Source organism: Marmota monax, unplaced genomic scaffold (genome assembly GCF_021218885.2).
Source record: "Marmota monax isolate L192 unplaced genomic scaffold, Marmota_monax_Labrador192_F-V1.1 WCK01_AAM20220418_F8-fsc00003, whole genome shotgun sequence".
Lineage (NCBI taxonomy): Eukaryota > Metazoa > Chordata > Mammalia > Rodentia > Sciuridae > Marmota > Marmota monax.
The window spans coordinates 25,755,303-25,768,646 of NW_026694084.1; the positions used below are offsets into that span (position 1 = coordinate 25,755,303).

At 39.3% G+C, this 13,344-nt stretch overlaps 1 protein-coding gene across 1 annotated transcript in view; it reads left to right on the forward strand.

The window, feature by feature from the left end:
• Deptor (DEP domain containing MTOR interacting protein) overlaps positions 1–13,344 on the forward strand; it is a 136,031-nt gene that overhangs the window by 81,511 nt on the left and 41,176 nt on the right. The window contains exon 5 of the mRNA XM_046464978.2: positions 12,363–12,548. Coding sequence (XP_046320934.1) covers positions 12,363–12,548 — 186 coding nt within the window. The remainder of the gene's footprint in view (positions 1–12,362; positions 12,549–13,344) is intronic.

A 13,344-nucleotide genomic window follows, 5' to 3' on the forward strand; every position in this document is an offset into this window, starting at 1 on the left:
GCACTATTTCCAAGAGGAAATCTTTTGCTGGGAATCAAACCCAGGGCCTGATGCATGCCAGGTGAGCCCTCAACCACTGAGCTACATCCTCAGCCCCTATAAGAGGAAGTCTTAAAACACAAGCACATATGCTGGGGATATAGCTCAGTTGGTAGAGTGCTTGCCTTGCATGCACAAGGCCCTGGGTTGTAATCCCTAGCACCACGGCGGGTGGGGTGGGGTGGGTGGGAAGAAACAAAAAACCAAAACAACCACAAGCACACAATCTTTCTACAGTTCAAGTAGAATCAGCTATCTGTATCCTTGGTGTCTCACCGGTAGATTCAACCAACCATGGATGGAAAATATTTGGGAAAAAATTGAATCAGTATTGAACACATAACAGTGTGTCATCATTCCCTAAACAATATATTTTAACAACCATTGACAAAGCATTTACAGTGTTTTAGGTATAATAAGTAACCTAGAAATGATTTAAAGTACCCAAGAGAATGTGTGTAGGTTATGTACAAGGACTATGCCATTTTTATATGAAGAACCTGAGCATGCATGGATTTTGGTATCTATAGATCCCCATAGGTACCAAAGGAGAACTGTAATATGGGAAGTACATAGTCTACTATTAAGTGCTTACCTTGGCCTTTGTGATAATTTAAGTAGTCAGATGGGTTTAAGTGATCGTTTTTAGTGGGACATGTAAGTTGAATTCTCAGGTTTACTGGAAAAACATACTAGGATCTCTCAGGTGTACTGGAAAGTTCAAAGTGTGGATTCTGATAAGATTGCCCCCTTTCTTCTTGGTGGAGGAGCACTGTGATGTTAAATTCCAGTTACTGAGCTTGACCACAGCCCCCAAAGAGGCAGGGCTCAGGGGGACAAAAACTTGGGATCCTTTCCTTTAAGCAGTGAATTGTTCCCATACTTTCCATCACAGGTCTTTTTTCCTGTCTTTGTATCTTGTGCCAATCTGGGATGAGTGCCTTGGGTCAGCCTGACCCAACTAGGAGGTTGAGGGCTTAGTCAGGGATTCTATCGGGGACTCAGGCTCTCTTTGGCAGAAGACTTGTAATATTTATTCTCGCAGCCATCCTTGTCAGTCTGCTGTCACTTCTTCCTCTAGAAACTCTCCCACCAGCCTTTTGTGGCCTGATTCTGAGTGTCTTGCCATTTTACACATTCTCTCAACTGATAATTCCGTCTCATTACAGCTGGGCTGTCTTTCCTGTTTAGACCTATGGTTCTTTGGAAAAATTGCTCCTACCTTCCCCCTCCTTGTCTGATGCATAGTTCCACTCCAGCTAGGAATGGATAAACAAGCTCAAGTGTATGAATCTCTTGGAGTAAATGACCATACGTAAACTCTGATGAGTGCAACTATGAAATGATTAGGTTGAAATTTACAAAGGCATTATGCATGCACAGACCCACACATTGGTCCTGCTTATAATTGGATAAATATGTGTTTTTAATCTTTATAACCAATTTTGATTTAATTTTGAGTACTATTTAAAAATTATTTGTATGTTATTTTAAATTAACATAAAATTTTAACCCTAACATTTCATGTAGTGTTTTTGTTTTATTTTGTATTCTAAAAAGCTTCCCTCTTTCTTTCTCCTGAGTGTTGACATTTGACCCAAAAAAGGGCACACACCCTCACCTTTCCTTCCAATTGAGGAAGATCTGCAAATCAGGATTTGGTTGTTTGGTTTTGGAGGTTTTTTTGGTTTTTTTTTTGTGTGTGTGTAAGCTGGGGATAGAACCCAGGGCTTCACAAATATGAGGCACATGCTCCACCATTGAGCTACATTCCTAGCCCCAGAATCTGTATTCTTTAAATTTTATTCCAACCATGTCCCCAGCTATTTCCCAGGTTTTGGTCAAATTGGAAGTTGCTAAAGGCTCCATGCCCGCAGGGAAGGGGTGAGTGCTGATTTTGCCTCACTGGCTCACTCCTCTCTCTCTAGTCCTCCAGGTTGCTTAGATCATAAACTCATGGAGATTCCTATTGAATGGGTACATAATGTGCTTCCTCGACAAAATGAGGGAAATGGGATGGGAGAGAGGGAGAGAGAGAGAGAAAAAAAAAACCCACCAATGCTCTTAATTATTTGCCTTTAAGAAGCTCAGGACAAGGGTTATCTAATGCAGGTGCAGTACCTGTTTAAAGGGATGGATGTTATTTGTTGGTTGATTGGTCCATCCTTATGGGAGAGAAGCCTCCAAATCAGTGCTGCCAAATGGAAATATGACACAAACCACAAGTGCAGTCCACATGTGTAATTTTAAAATTTCCTAGTAGTCACAGCAAAAATGTAGTCAGAGGTTAAATTCATCTTTGTAATACATTTTGAATCACTATCTCTAAAATATTATCATCTCAAAATGGAACTAAAATAAAATGTGAATCTTGAGTGTTACATGTTTTTCATATATAATCTTGAAAATGCAGTACTTATTTTATACTTAACATCAGATTCACCATATTTCAAGTGCTCAGCAACCACATGTGGCTAGTGGCCACCATCATAAGGAGTCCAGTTCCAGACCTTTTGGAAACCAGCACAGGGCAGGGTAGCATCCTCTTGAATGCAAGTTTAATTTTTCAGTCCTTTATCCCAGGAATCTTTCTTCCTCTGTGGTTGAGACTATGGAGAGCTGTATTTTGCAGTTCCACTTTGGAACTAAAGAAGTGGGGGACCAGCCCCAGAAGCAAAAGCAAATGTTCTGCGGGTACTGCACCTGTTTAAATCCTCAGCACAATGATTCCACAGTCAAGTTTCCTTACCCATTTTATTGATGAGGAAATGGAAAAGCACAAAAGTATTAATTACCCCAAGAAGACACAGTATGTGAATGGCAGAGACAGAAACACAACTATAGCCAGGAGCAATGGTGCACGGCTATAATTGCAGTGACTCTTGAGTCTGAGGTTAGTAGATTCCAAGTTTAAGACCAGCCTCAGCAATTTAGTGAGAGACCCTGTCTCAAAATTAAACATGAAAGGAGCTGCTGGGAATGGAGCTCAGGAGTTAATTGCCCTATGTTCAGTTCCCTATACCATAAAAAGAAATAGACCTCCAGTGTCTGACTTCACCGTCCAAGTTCTAAGTCATTATCTCTACGATAAACAATTCCTGTGTTTGTTGAGGTTCTCATAAAGAATTGAAAACAGTGTCCTATAAAATTGCCACTGTATGGCTACAAGACTAAATTTACACTCAGTTCTATGCTATCATTTGTATCTTAGAGTCTGTTGAGGTTTATTATTCTATTGAGGTTTGATTTTATATTTTTCTTTTTATTCTTATCTTTAATTGGGGGGGCGGGGCTCTTTACCACAGAGCTGCCTCTCCAGTCATTTTTACTTTGAAAAATTTTTTAGAGAGAGAGAGAGAGAGAGAGAGAGAGAGAAAGAGAGAGAGAGAGAGATATCTTCCATTTCCAATACCAGAAAAAAAAAGTGTGTGTGTATTTTTTAGTTTTCGGCGGACACAACATCTTTGTTTGTAGGTTGTGCTGAGGATCGAACCTGGGCCACACACACGCCAAGCGAGTGCGCTACCACTTGAGCCACATCCCCAGCCCTTTACTTTGAATTTTGAGATAGGGTCTTGCTAAGTTGCTGAGGCTGGCCTCAAACTTGCGGTCCTCCTGCCTTCACTTCCCAAAATGCTGGGATTACACGTTTGTGCCACTTGTTCTTACCTTTGATTTTTTAATATTTCCACAAGTCAAAACTAGTTGGTTACCATTGTTTAGACTGGGACTGATCTTGTTAGTTCTCATGTTTTTACATAGAAAACATTTATCCAAGATATGATCCAAAATTCAAATAATTCCTTCTCAAATTCTATTCTTCTTTGTGGGGTCCTTTGAAGTTTTACTGTAAGTGAAACGACATTATCTCTCTCTTTCTCTTTATTTATTTATTTTTTTCCTGGCAGAGCTGGGGACCAAGGAATCTTGTGCATGCTAAACAATGCTGTACCACGGACCTACCTCCCCAGTCCACAGCAATATAGTCATATGTATGCTTGTGTCCCTGTGCACGCGTGCGTTCACACACACATACACACACACACACACACACACTTTTTTTTTTTTCTGGTATTGGAAATGGAAGATCAAGCCCAGAGCACTTTGCTACATTCTTACCCCGGTTTATTTTTTATCTTGAGACAGGGTCTGTCTAAGTTACTCAGGTTGGTCTCAAACTTGCTATCCTCCTGGCTCAACCTCCCAGGGATCACAGGCATATGCCATTGAGTGTCCAGCTCAGGACAGCATTTTCAATGGTGTATCATTGAGACTCTGTCTTCCAGAGAGCTATTAGTCTCCACATGTTTTCTTTCTCCCCTGCCTTCTGATTTAGCATCATGGCATCTTTGAGTGGGAGACAGTCTCGTGGGGCGATGAGGGGATGGGGTTTGAGTCCGTCAGTGTTTCTGGCGTGGCTCATTAGTTAATAACTCTGGGACCCTTTGGCAAGTTTATATTGTCCATTCTCCACTTCTCCCATCTTTAAAATGGGAAAAGTTATAATGACTCTGATAGTGATGCTATGAGAACTAAATGATAGAACCATCCCCTGTGCTTTAGCACATGGCCTGACAGAGTGTTACTAATCATTATTATCATTGTTTTTATTCTCAGCCTTCCTCATCAAATTCCTTGGGGGCAAACTTTAATATAAGTTTGATGACCTCATTCACTTCTGGTCTTAAACAATACCTCTTACACATTGTCTGAATACCTCTTACACTGAGGTGCTTTGAACAGGTGTTTGGATTTATGCCAACAATTTCAAAAGATTTAAAATATATTTGCAGATTTTTTTTTCATTGAGTCATGTATCTGAGATATTCATTTGCTTGACAAAATAGATTTTGTTTTGCTTTTTTTTTTTTTTAGGATATTTTTATCTTTACTGTATGATATAGTCTCTGAAAAATCTAACCTATGCTCTGCATGTTATCACTCATAAAGAATGTTGTCAATATTTGAAATACACACAGCTACCACTTGCTGATGCGTAGAGAAGAATGAAGCATAGTTTGACCTTCTGTATGTTTAATACCTTTACGTTTCTGCCAGGAAGACACAGAAGTAGCAGAAACCTATATAATCAGAATGTCATGTTTGGTTTCTTCTATTATCTTTGTTAAGGTGACTTTGAATCCTTTTTCCTTTTCTCTTTCCCATCTTCCCTCTTCCCTACAATCAATTAAATAAATTTTAAGTAGGATATAATTTGGTGTATGAAGTATTTCATTTTAATATTAGCTAGGAGAACTTTATGCCCTAAAAACCAATTTCCTGCTTTTACATCCTCTTCTTAATGTTGTCAGTTCTAAGGAAGTAATTATTTTAGCCTCTGACTCACTGCTGCTAATGCCTCTTGAGAAGCTTTATACCCCAAACACCTAACATGGTCCTTGTTGAAGTAGGCACTCAAAAACAATTGCTTTATCTTCTTGAACCAAGAATTTTGCTGCTTCCGGTGACAGGGCTCCTTCAATTACTGCCTCCTCTCAGGATGATATGAGGTGGCTAATTTTGGCCTGTGATTCAGCTCAGATTTTCCTGAAAAAAATAGCTTTCTAATTCATTCTTAATTCATGTTTTCTTCCAAACACATGGTTAAAACCACAATATTAATATTTTTTTCAAGTTTGGCAATTTTTGTTTTAAATATATAGTATTAAATTACATCAATTACCTGGGTTCTGTAGGCCTTTGGTCTATTAGGGGAAGGGAGACAAAACACTGCAGATCCAGCCTGGACATGTGAAGCAGCTTAGCGCTTACATCTTGTTGGCAGAGAGGGTATGGGTTTCTTCTATGCAGAATCCATTTGCCTTCTAGAAACACCGAGTATGAAGAAAAGACCTGCTACCTGCTTATCCTTGGAAGTTTGTCTGTACTCTCAGGCAATGTCTGTAGTACTCGGTGGATCTTTTAGAACTCAGTAGAAACCAGGTGCAGTGTCACACAGCTGCAGTCCTGGGAACCTAAAAGACTGAGGTGGGAGGATTGCTTGGGCCCATGAGTTCGAGACCAACCTGGGCAACATTGCAAGACCCCATCTCAAAAACAAACAAATAAATAATAAAAAACAAAAATCAAGATAAAGAGGTCAACAGGAGATGTAAAAGCAGAAGAAAAAGGAACAAGTGGTTATCACTGACCATACAGAATGATGCTTCACCAACACAACCCCACTACCAGCCTCGTAGTTTTTTTTTTTTTTAATTTTTATTTATTAAGTTTTTAGTCATACATGACAGTATTTTGATATATAATACATACATGGACTATACATACATCAATCATATTGTCAGTTCTATTCTGCTGCCCTTCCTATCCTCCCTACTCCTCCCCTCCTCTCCCATCCTTTCTCTCTATCCAATCTAATGTGACACACTTTTTTTTTTTCTTTTTCTCATTACAACATCATATATGTCCAGACTCGTAGTTTGTGTGATGGACCGCGGCCACCCTGGCTGTGGTGGAATGTAGGATAATAGTGATGTTGGCAATGGCGGTTCATGAGCTTCTGTCTGTAAGCCTACCTCGATTCCCTTTTTAACTTTGTCACTGGTTTGTAGTCGTAGTCATAGCTCCTTTAGTTCTGTCCTTGTGGTTCTCTCTTATTGCCTTTGCTGTTGAGGCCCCCTCTTTTACTCCACTAAGTTGCCTAACTTAGTGATCCCAAATCCAAGATCGTCTTTTATGGCTTTTTGATGCTGAGGTTGCAGCTGAGGTCTGCACTCGCTGTGTGGTTGTGAGACTGCTGGGCTAGTTCACTGATTTCATCAAGCCTGTTGGGTTAGGTGGCTTTCCAGTAAGCATTTCAGGAAGGGTAAAAGTATATGACCTTCCTCCTTTCAACAAGTAGCCTAAAATGTCTTTTATACTCAGCTGAACTTGTAGAGCTCAAGGTGAGTTTTTATCTTTGTCCTTAGACTACATGTGAATGGAATGGAAGCTGATTTCCCCCTTCTTACATCCTCAGCTTTTTAAAATTTCTTTATGTCTGCTAGGATCACCCTGATTGATAGCTTATCATACATGAGAAAAGAAAACATCTGTACTGTATCATCATTATTTTGGTAGACCAAATGACATCTCCCTCATGCTTTTTGTAAGTCAAGACATCCAGTCAGCAGGGATCTGTTTCTCTTTAAACAAACCTGAGCTCAGTGCTTCCAGAGCCCCACACATCCTAAGCAGTAAAATTCTCTGTGTTTACAATGGCCCCGGCTTTCTGGCTATGTCTGCCTTTCCTATTTCATATCCCAAGCCAAACCCCTAGAGAATTCCACCAAAGCAAAGGATGTCCCAGAAATTATAAATCAAGTAACAAAATTAGTTTTTTTTCCTTTTTTTTAAAAAAAGTTGTTGATGGACCTTTATTTTATTCACTTATTTATATGTGGTGCTGAAAATTGAACCCAGTGCCTCACACACGCTAGGCAAGTGCTGTACAACTGAGCCACAAGCTCAGCCCCATACAAAATTTGTTTTTAATTACAGCCGTGAGGGGCTGGGATTGTGGCTCAGCGGTGGACACTTGCCTAGCACAGGCGGGGCCCAGGTTCGATCCTCAGCACCACATAAAAATAAAGGCATTGTGTTGTGTCCATCTACACCTAAAAAATAAATATTTTTTAAAAAATTACAGCTGTTGATAGGATCACAACTGGACATTGAATGTGGGCTTCGAACATGTGTTTCTTCTCATTGTCTCCTGTTTAGAGATGAATAGTGCTAAGAAGCAAAGAATAAAACTTATCAAACTGTATATGTTGCAACATATACTATAATATTAAGATCTTCCATAACACTGGAATCTGAGAAATGGTCACCTGGAGCACCTACAAGTTTTAGGGTCACTTGTGAACTGTTCTGCTTGATTTGTTTTTTCCTTCTCTCTTTTTGTCTAAATCATGCATTATTTTTTCTTTATTTAAAAAGGTTAAGTAGCTTGTATAGCAAATAATTTTTGTATTTAACATGAAGAATATCACATTAAAATGTAGACAGAATTAACTTTCTCTATTTGGAATATAAATGATTACAATTTACCCATTGTTATTTCTTGGATCTCTGCTTATGTAAATTATAATTATAAAAGAAGTGTTTGTCTTTCTTAATATTGTTAAGAAGCTTACTAAGCTTACTGTGTCTTTTTTTTTAATTTTTAAATATTTATTTTTGTTTTATTTTATTTTTAATTTTTTATTGTGGGTTGTTCAAAACATTACAAATTTCTTGACATATCATATTCCACACTTTGATTCAAGTGGGTTATGAACTCCCACCTTCACCCCATACACAGATTGCAGATTCACATCAGTTACACATCCATTGATTTACAAATTGCCATACTAGTGTCTGTTGTGCTCCGAGCTTACTGTATCTTAACATACTCCTTTATTTCTTGATTTCCTTTGCCTTCAGAACTTTAAATATCTTCAGTGGGATTCTTGCTAAACTTGATCTGGATGTCCGGTTAAGAGATCATATTTTTCATGCATCATAGGTGACAGAATTGCCCATGAGAGAAGGGCAAAATGTTCTCTGAAAGAAGGGCAAAGAAGACAGGAAATGGGTTCTGTACAGGAACATAAATGATCCAAGGCTGGAAGTCTTTAAGACAAAGAATATGTGAAACCCTGTATGTTGGGCTGGGAATGGAACTCAGTGGCAGAGCACTTCCCCAGCATGCACAAGGGCCTGGGTGTGATGCTCAGCACCGTCAAAAGAAAACAAGAAAAGAAAGAGAAGGAAAACACCATATAGAGAAAGAAAATACCATATATTAGTTGCCATGCCAGATCTCTTGCATGAGTTACCCCATTTCTTCTTTATATAGAAACTGTGCAGAAAACAATTGAGATTTGAAATGTTTAATAAGTTGCCCAAATCACTCATTCAGCTACTCAGCAGAACTGGGATTGAAACCAAGACTGTCTGACTATAAAACCTGAGTTCTTCATGGAGAGGTATTATTTTGTAAGACTTTATTTAGCATAAGGGAGTTTTCAATAAAGGCCTGATTTAATTGTTTTGTTTTGATATGAAATAGTGTCTCTTTCGGCAGACTTTGGTGTTAATGAGCTTTCTAGTGGCAGATCACTCTTGATCACAGTGCTGAGATAGACAGCTGGGACCATGTGTGACTCTAGCAGCACTTAGCACTGGTTTGTGGAGTCAGTGAATTGGTGTGATTTATTGAGGCTGTGATACAGCTGACAACCTGCACTCCTTCAACTTTTGAAGCTACAATCACATGTTCCATCTTCCAGTTACTCACACAAAGCAAGTGCATGAAACTCAATACTTGCGACGTTAAACTTTTAATGAGAGAGAAAGGAGAAAGAATACCTTTAAGGCAAAATTAAGTATTGACAACAATGCAGGCGATTTGTGCACCTGTCCCTCCTCTCTACTGAGAGGAGAACTTGACTCATGTGCCAAGGCGCACAGCTGGGTGGATGAACACACGATGACCTTCGTTTCACAGAGGGACAGTGGCTGCTCCTGAGGCATTAAAACTCAAGTTAGTCTTTGGAAACTGATGTGGGGCATTCAGTGTAATGGCTTGTAAAATTGAATTTTCATAAGCCAAATGGCAGTGTATCGTCAGCAAATGATAACAGTAAAAACAACAACAGTGGTTGTAAAATAATTAAAGTGCAATTTGTTGGGTTCTTACAATCTGTTTGGCAATATGTGATGATTAAAGATTATTTAAATTTAACCCTGTCTCTTTATCTTAGACAGTATGTTTTCCATTTGGCTGCAGATGGTGTAGAGCTGAGGAGGTGGAGGATGGAGACTGGGAATTCAACACTAGATTGGTAATTAAAGCTAGAGGAGACACATGATTAGATTAGCAGGCGAATTTCCACTGCAGTTAAAAAATACTTTTAATGTACTTTCATCTGTTATGGAATTTGTTTGTATTCAGACTATTTTTTAGGATTTATTTATACCAGAGCCAACACTTTTATGTAATACACTGTGCCAAGAGAAAACAGTAGGTATTAATAAGTATATATATAGATCTGTGTATTTGCAGGTCATAATTTAAGATGTCATTGCTAAAGTCAGCTTGAGGGTTTTTTAAATCAATAAATTAAGAAAATATGGCCAAAAATAAATAACTTATCTCTAAATTTTTATTATAGTATTACTCAGTGTTGTGATGGAAATTTATGTTAAAATCTGACTGTGAACAAGGGAAGCAGTAATTGTAGAGATCACATCAAAATATAACTGGTTTATTTCTTGGTCCAGATAGCATTAGGAGAGCATCTTGTGACTCTAACAACAGATTATTTACTGAGAACATGTAGAATTATCACTGAATTAAGTGTATCTTTCTTTAAGGCCAATATTATTCATTTGACCAAAGTGAATAGTTTATCATCATTTAAAGACTGTGAATCACCCATATGAATCATTAGGTTAAATGTTGGCTGGAATATTCTCATTACAGGGATCTCGAATTCTGAGACTCTGATCGAGTGCCTTGTAAACCCAAGGCATTTTATGAACTGGCATCGGCTTTAAAGGTGCTAATAAATTATTCTTCCGTTTCAATTTCCATTCCATCATTCACATTTAATCTCCAAGATTAATGTTTAACCAGCATAAATATACATTAACAAATGTGGGTAACAATCACAGTTACCACCCTAGATTGCACTTTTGGTATTGACCTAGAGAGGAGTAATAATGTTCATGAAACACCAAAGGAGGGCGTGAAGAAGTTAGCATTACTGATCAAGTGGCTAATGTGAATTGTACTAGGTTACATTTGATTATTTTCCTAGTGGTTTATGGAATTTTGAATCTCACAATTAAAAAAAAAGTTGCCATTAATGAGTATTTTTTTTAAATTTTATCTTTTCTCCCTCATTTTGTAAAACACTAGGTGTGAAAAGTACCTGACATTTAGTCTGCCTAATTCCATACCTGTTAGCTAAGTAGATGGATAGATGCTGGACAATAAAAATGTAATCCTGGTATAATTTTGGAGCAAAGGAAAAGCCTTCAAACTAGGAAAAACCAAATGCTTTGTCCTTCCTGTCCTTTCTTCCCAGGGCCCAGCAAGCCCTTCAGGAACTACAGGAGCACACAGATTGGTTTGGGTGGAACTTCTGCACAGACAGCTGCAAAAGGGTTCAGAGTCGGCTCTATTATGTGCCCGGTGCTCATCCTTCTTACCTATCATGCTCGAATCTCTTTCAGCCATTTATCCAGTACCTTCCCTGAGTTAAACATATATGATAGACTAGGATTTGAGGATGACAGAGTGGCTAAGCCAGTCTGGGCTCTCAGGCAGAGTGACTTAGTTGGGGAAAGAGATGTGCTCTCCCTCTGCCCATCTCCAGAAAACCCTTGTAACACGACAGTATGGTGAGTGTCACAGTCACAGAAAGATGTCCACTCACTAGGTGTGTATGTGACAACACACTCCATGATGAACCTGAAGAGTGAATGTTGGAGAAGGTGGCATTTTACCATAACTTTAGTCTTTTCTAACTGTCTGTGGCCTGTGACTTGTACAACTCTGTCAACGTGTGGCCCATGTTGATTTGGGCTCAGAAGTTGTAGCAGTGTGGCCTTGGGCAAATTACTAAACCAATTTAAGTCTCACTTTTTCCACAGTGAAATTAAGGGAAGGAAGATTAAAAAAAAAGAAGAAGAAGAAGGGAACAGCCACATTTACCTTGCAAAGTGATCATGAGGCTGGGGTCTGGGTCAGTGGTAGAACACTTGCCTAGCATGCACCAGGCCCTGGGTTCAACTCCCAGCATTGCAAATGAAACAAAAGAGAATGAAATTGTCTCTGTGAGAATGAAATTGTCTCATAAAGTGCTTAGTAAAATGGCCTGTAGTAAGTGAACGACTATTGTCACTGTCATGACTAAACTTCAGCGAGGTGCTGGGAATACATTAGCAAATGAAGCTACAATCACTGCCCCAAATAACCTAGTGCTTGGGGGAGAAACGGGGAGAAACTGGACAGTGACAGTGTAGGGCAGTAAGTGTGGTGATGAAGGGGACACAGGGGCCAGCAGACCACTTTGAAGAGAATAGCTCAGGTTGGGGGTGAGGTCTGGGAAGGTTTCCCTGAGGAACTGCTTAGCAAATTTTTAAAGTGCATGACACATGGAAGCAATTGGGACTGCAAATTGTGGAGAGACCACAAGCCCATGTGGTAGCTATAGAACTAACCTCTTTCTAGAGGCTTCTGCCTCTGTTGTCGGCATCTTCTGGCTTCTGGCTGCAGTGCTGGGTGGCCAGGATGCCAGGCATCCTCACCGACTCTTTCTTCTCCCCAGTGTCCAACAAGCACCCGTTTGTGGACAGCAATCTTCTCTACCAGTTCAGAATGAACTTCCGTCGGAGGAGAAGACTGATGGAGCTTCTCAATGAAAAGTCCCCCTCCTCCCAGGAGGCTCATGACAGCCCCTTCTGCCTGAGGAAGCAGAGCCATGACAATCGGAAATCTACCAGCTTCATGTCAGGTACACCGGTCCCATGATGTATGTGAACCTATATTTGCCTTATGAGAAATGGTAGAATAATAATTCTTCTTTGTGAAACTTTCTCCAGCAGATTTTTATTTAAGAATAACCAAGAAGTATGCAAATAAACAAAACAAAAAGCAAAAAACAAGTTGTTCTCAGGCTTAAATACCATGAAGTCTGTCTTATGAAATTATGTACTTGAATTAGAGAAGATCACTCAAGCTCATTCATGCCTTATTTACTTTTCATTTACAAACAACTCTCTTCTTCCTCCTTTTTAATCTTTTTATTTTTTTTTATACTAGGAATTGAACTCAGGGCACTTTGCCACTGAGCCACATCCCTAGCCTTTTGTGTTTTTAATTTTGAGACAGGGTCTCCCTAAGTTGCTTAGAGCCTCTCTAAGTTGCCAAGGCTGACCTCAAACTTGTAATCCTCCTGCCTTAACTTCCCAAGTCACTGGGATTATAGGTGTGTGCCACCACACCTGGCTCACAATTATATGTCATCAATGATCCTCTTTCCTTCCTTTCTTTTAGTACTTGGGTTTGCCAGGGCACTTGACCACAGAGCCACATCCCTAGCCTCTTTTATTTTTTAATATTAAGACATGGTCTTGCTAAGTTGCTCAGGGCCTCACTAAGTTGCTGAGACTGGCTTTGAATTTGCAATCTTCTTGCCTCAGCTTTCTGAGCTGCTGGGATTTCAGGTGTGCACCACCATACCCAGGAATGACTAGGTTTTCTAAATCTTGACTTTAAAAGGCTATTTTAAGGACAAATAAAGGACTTAT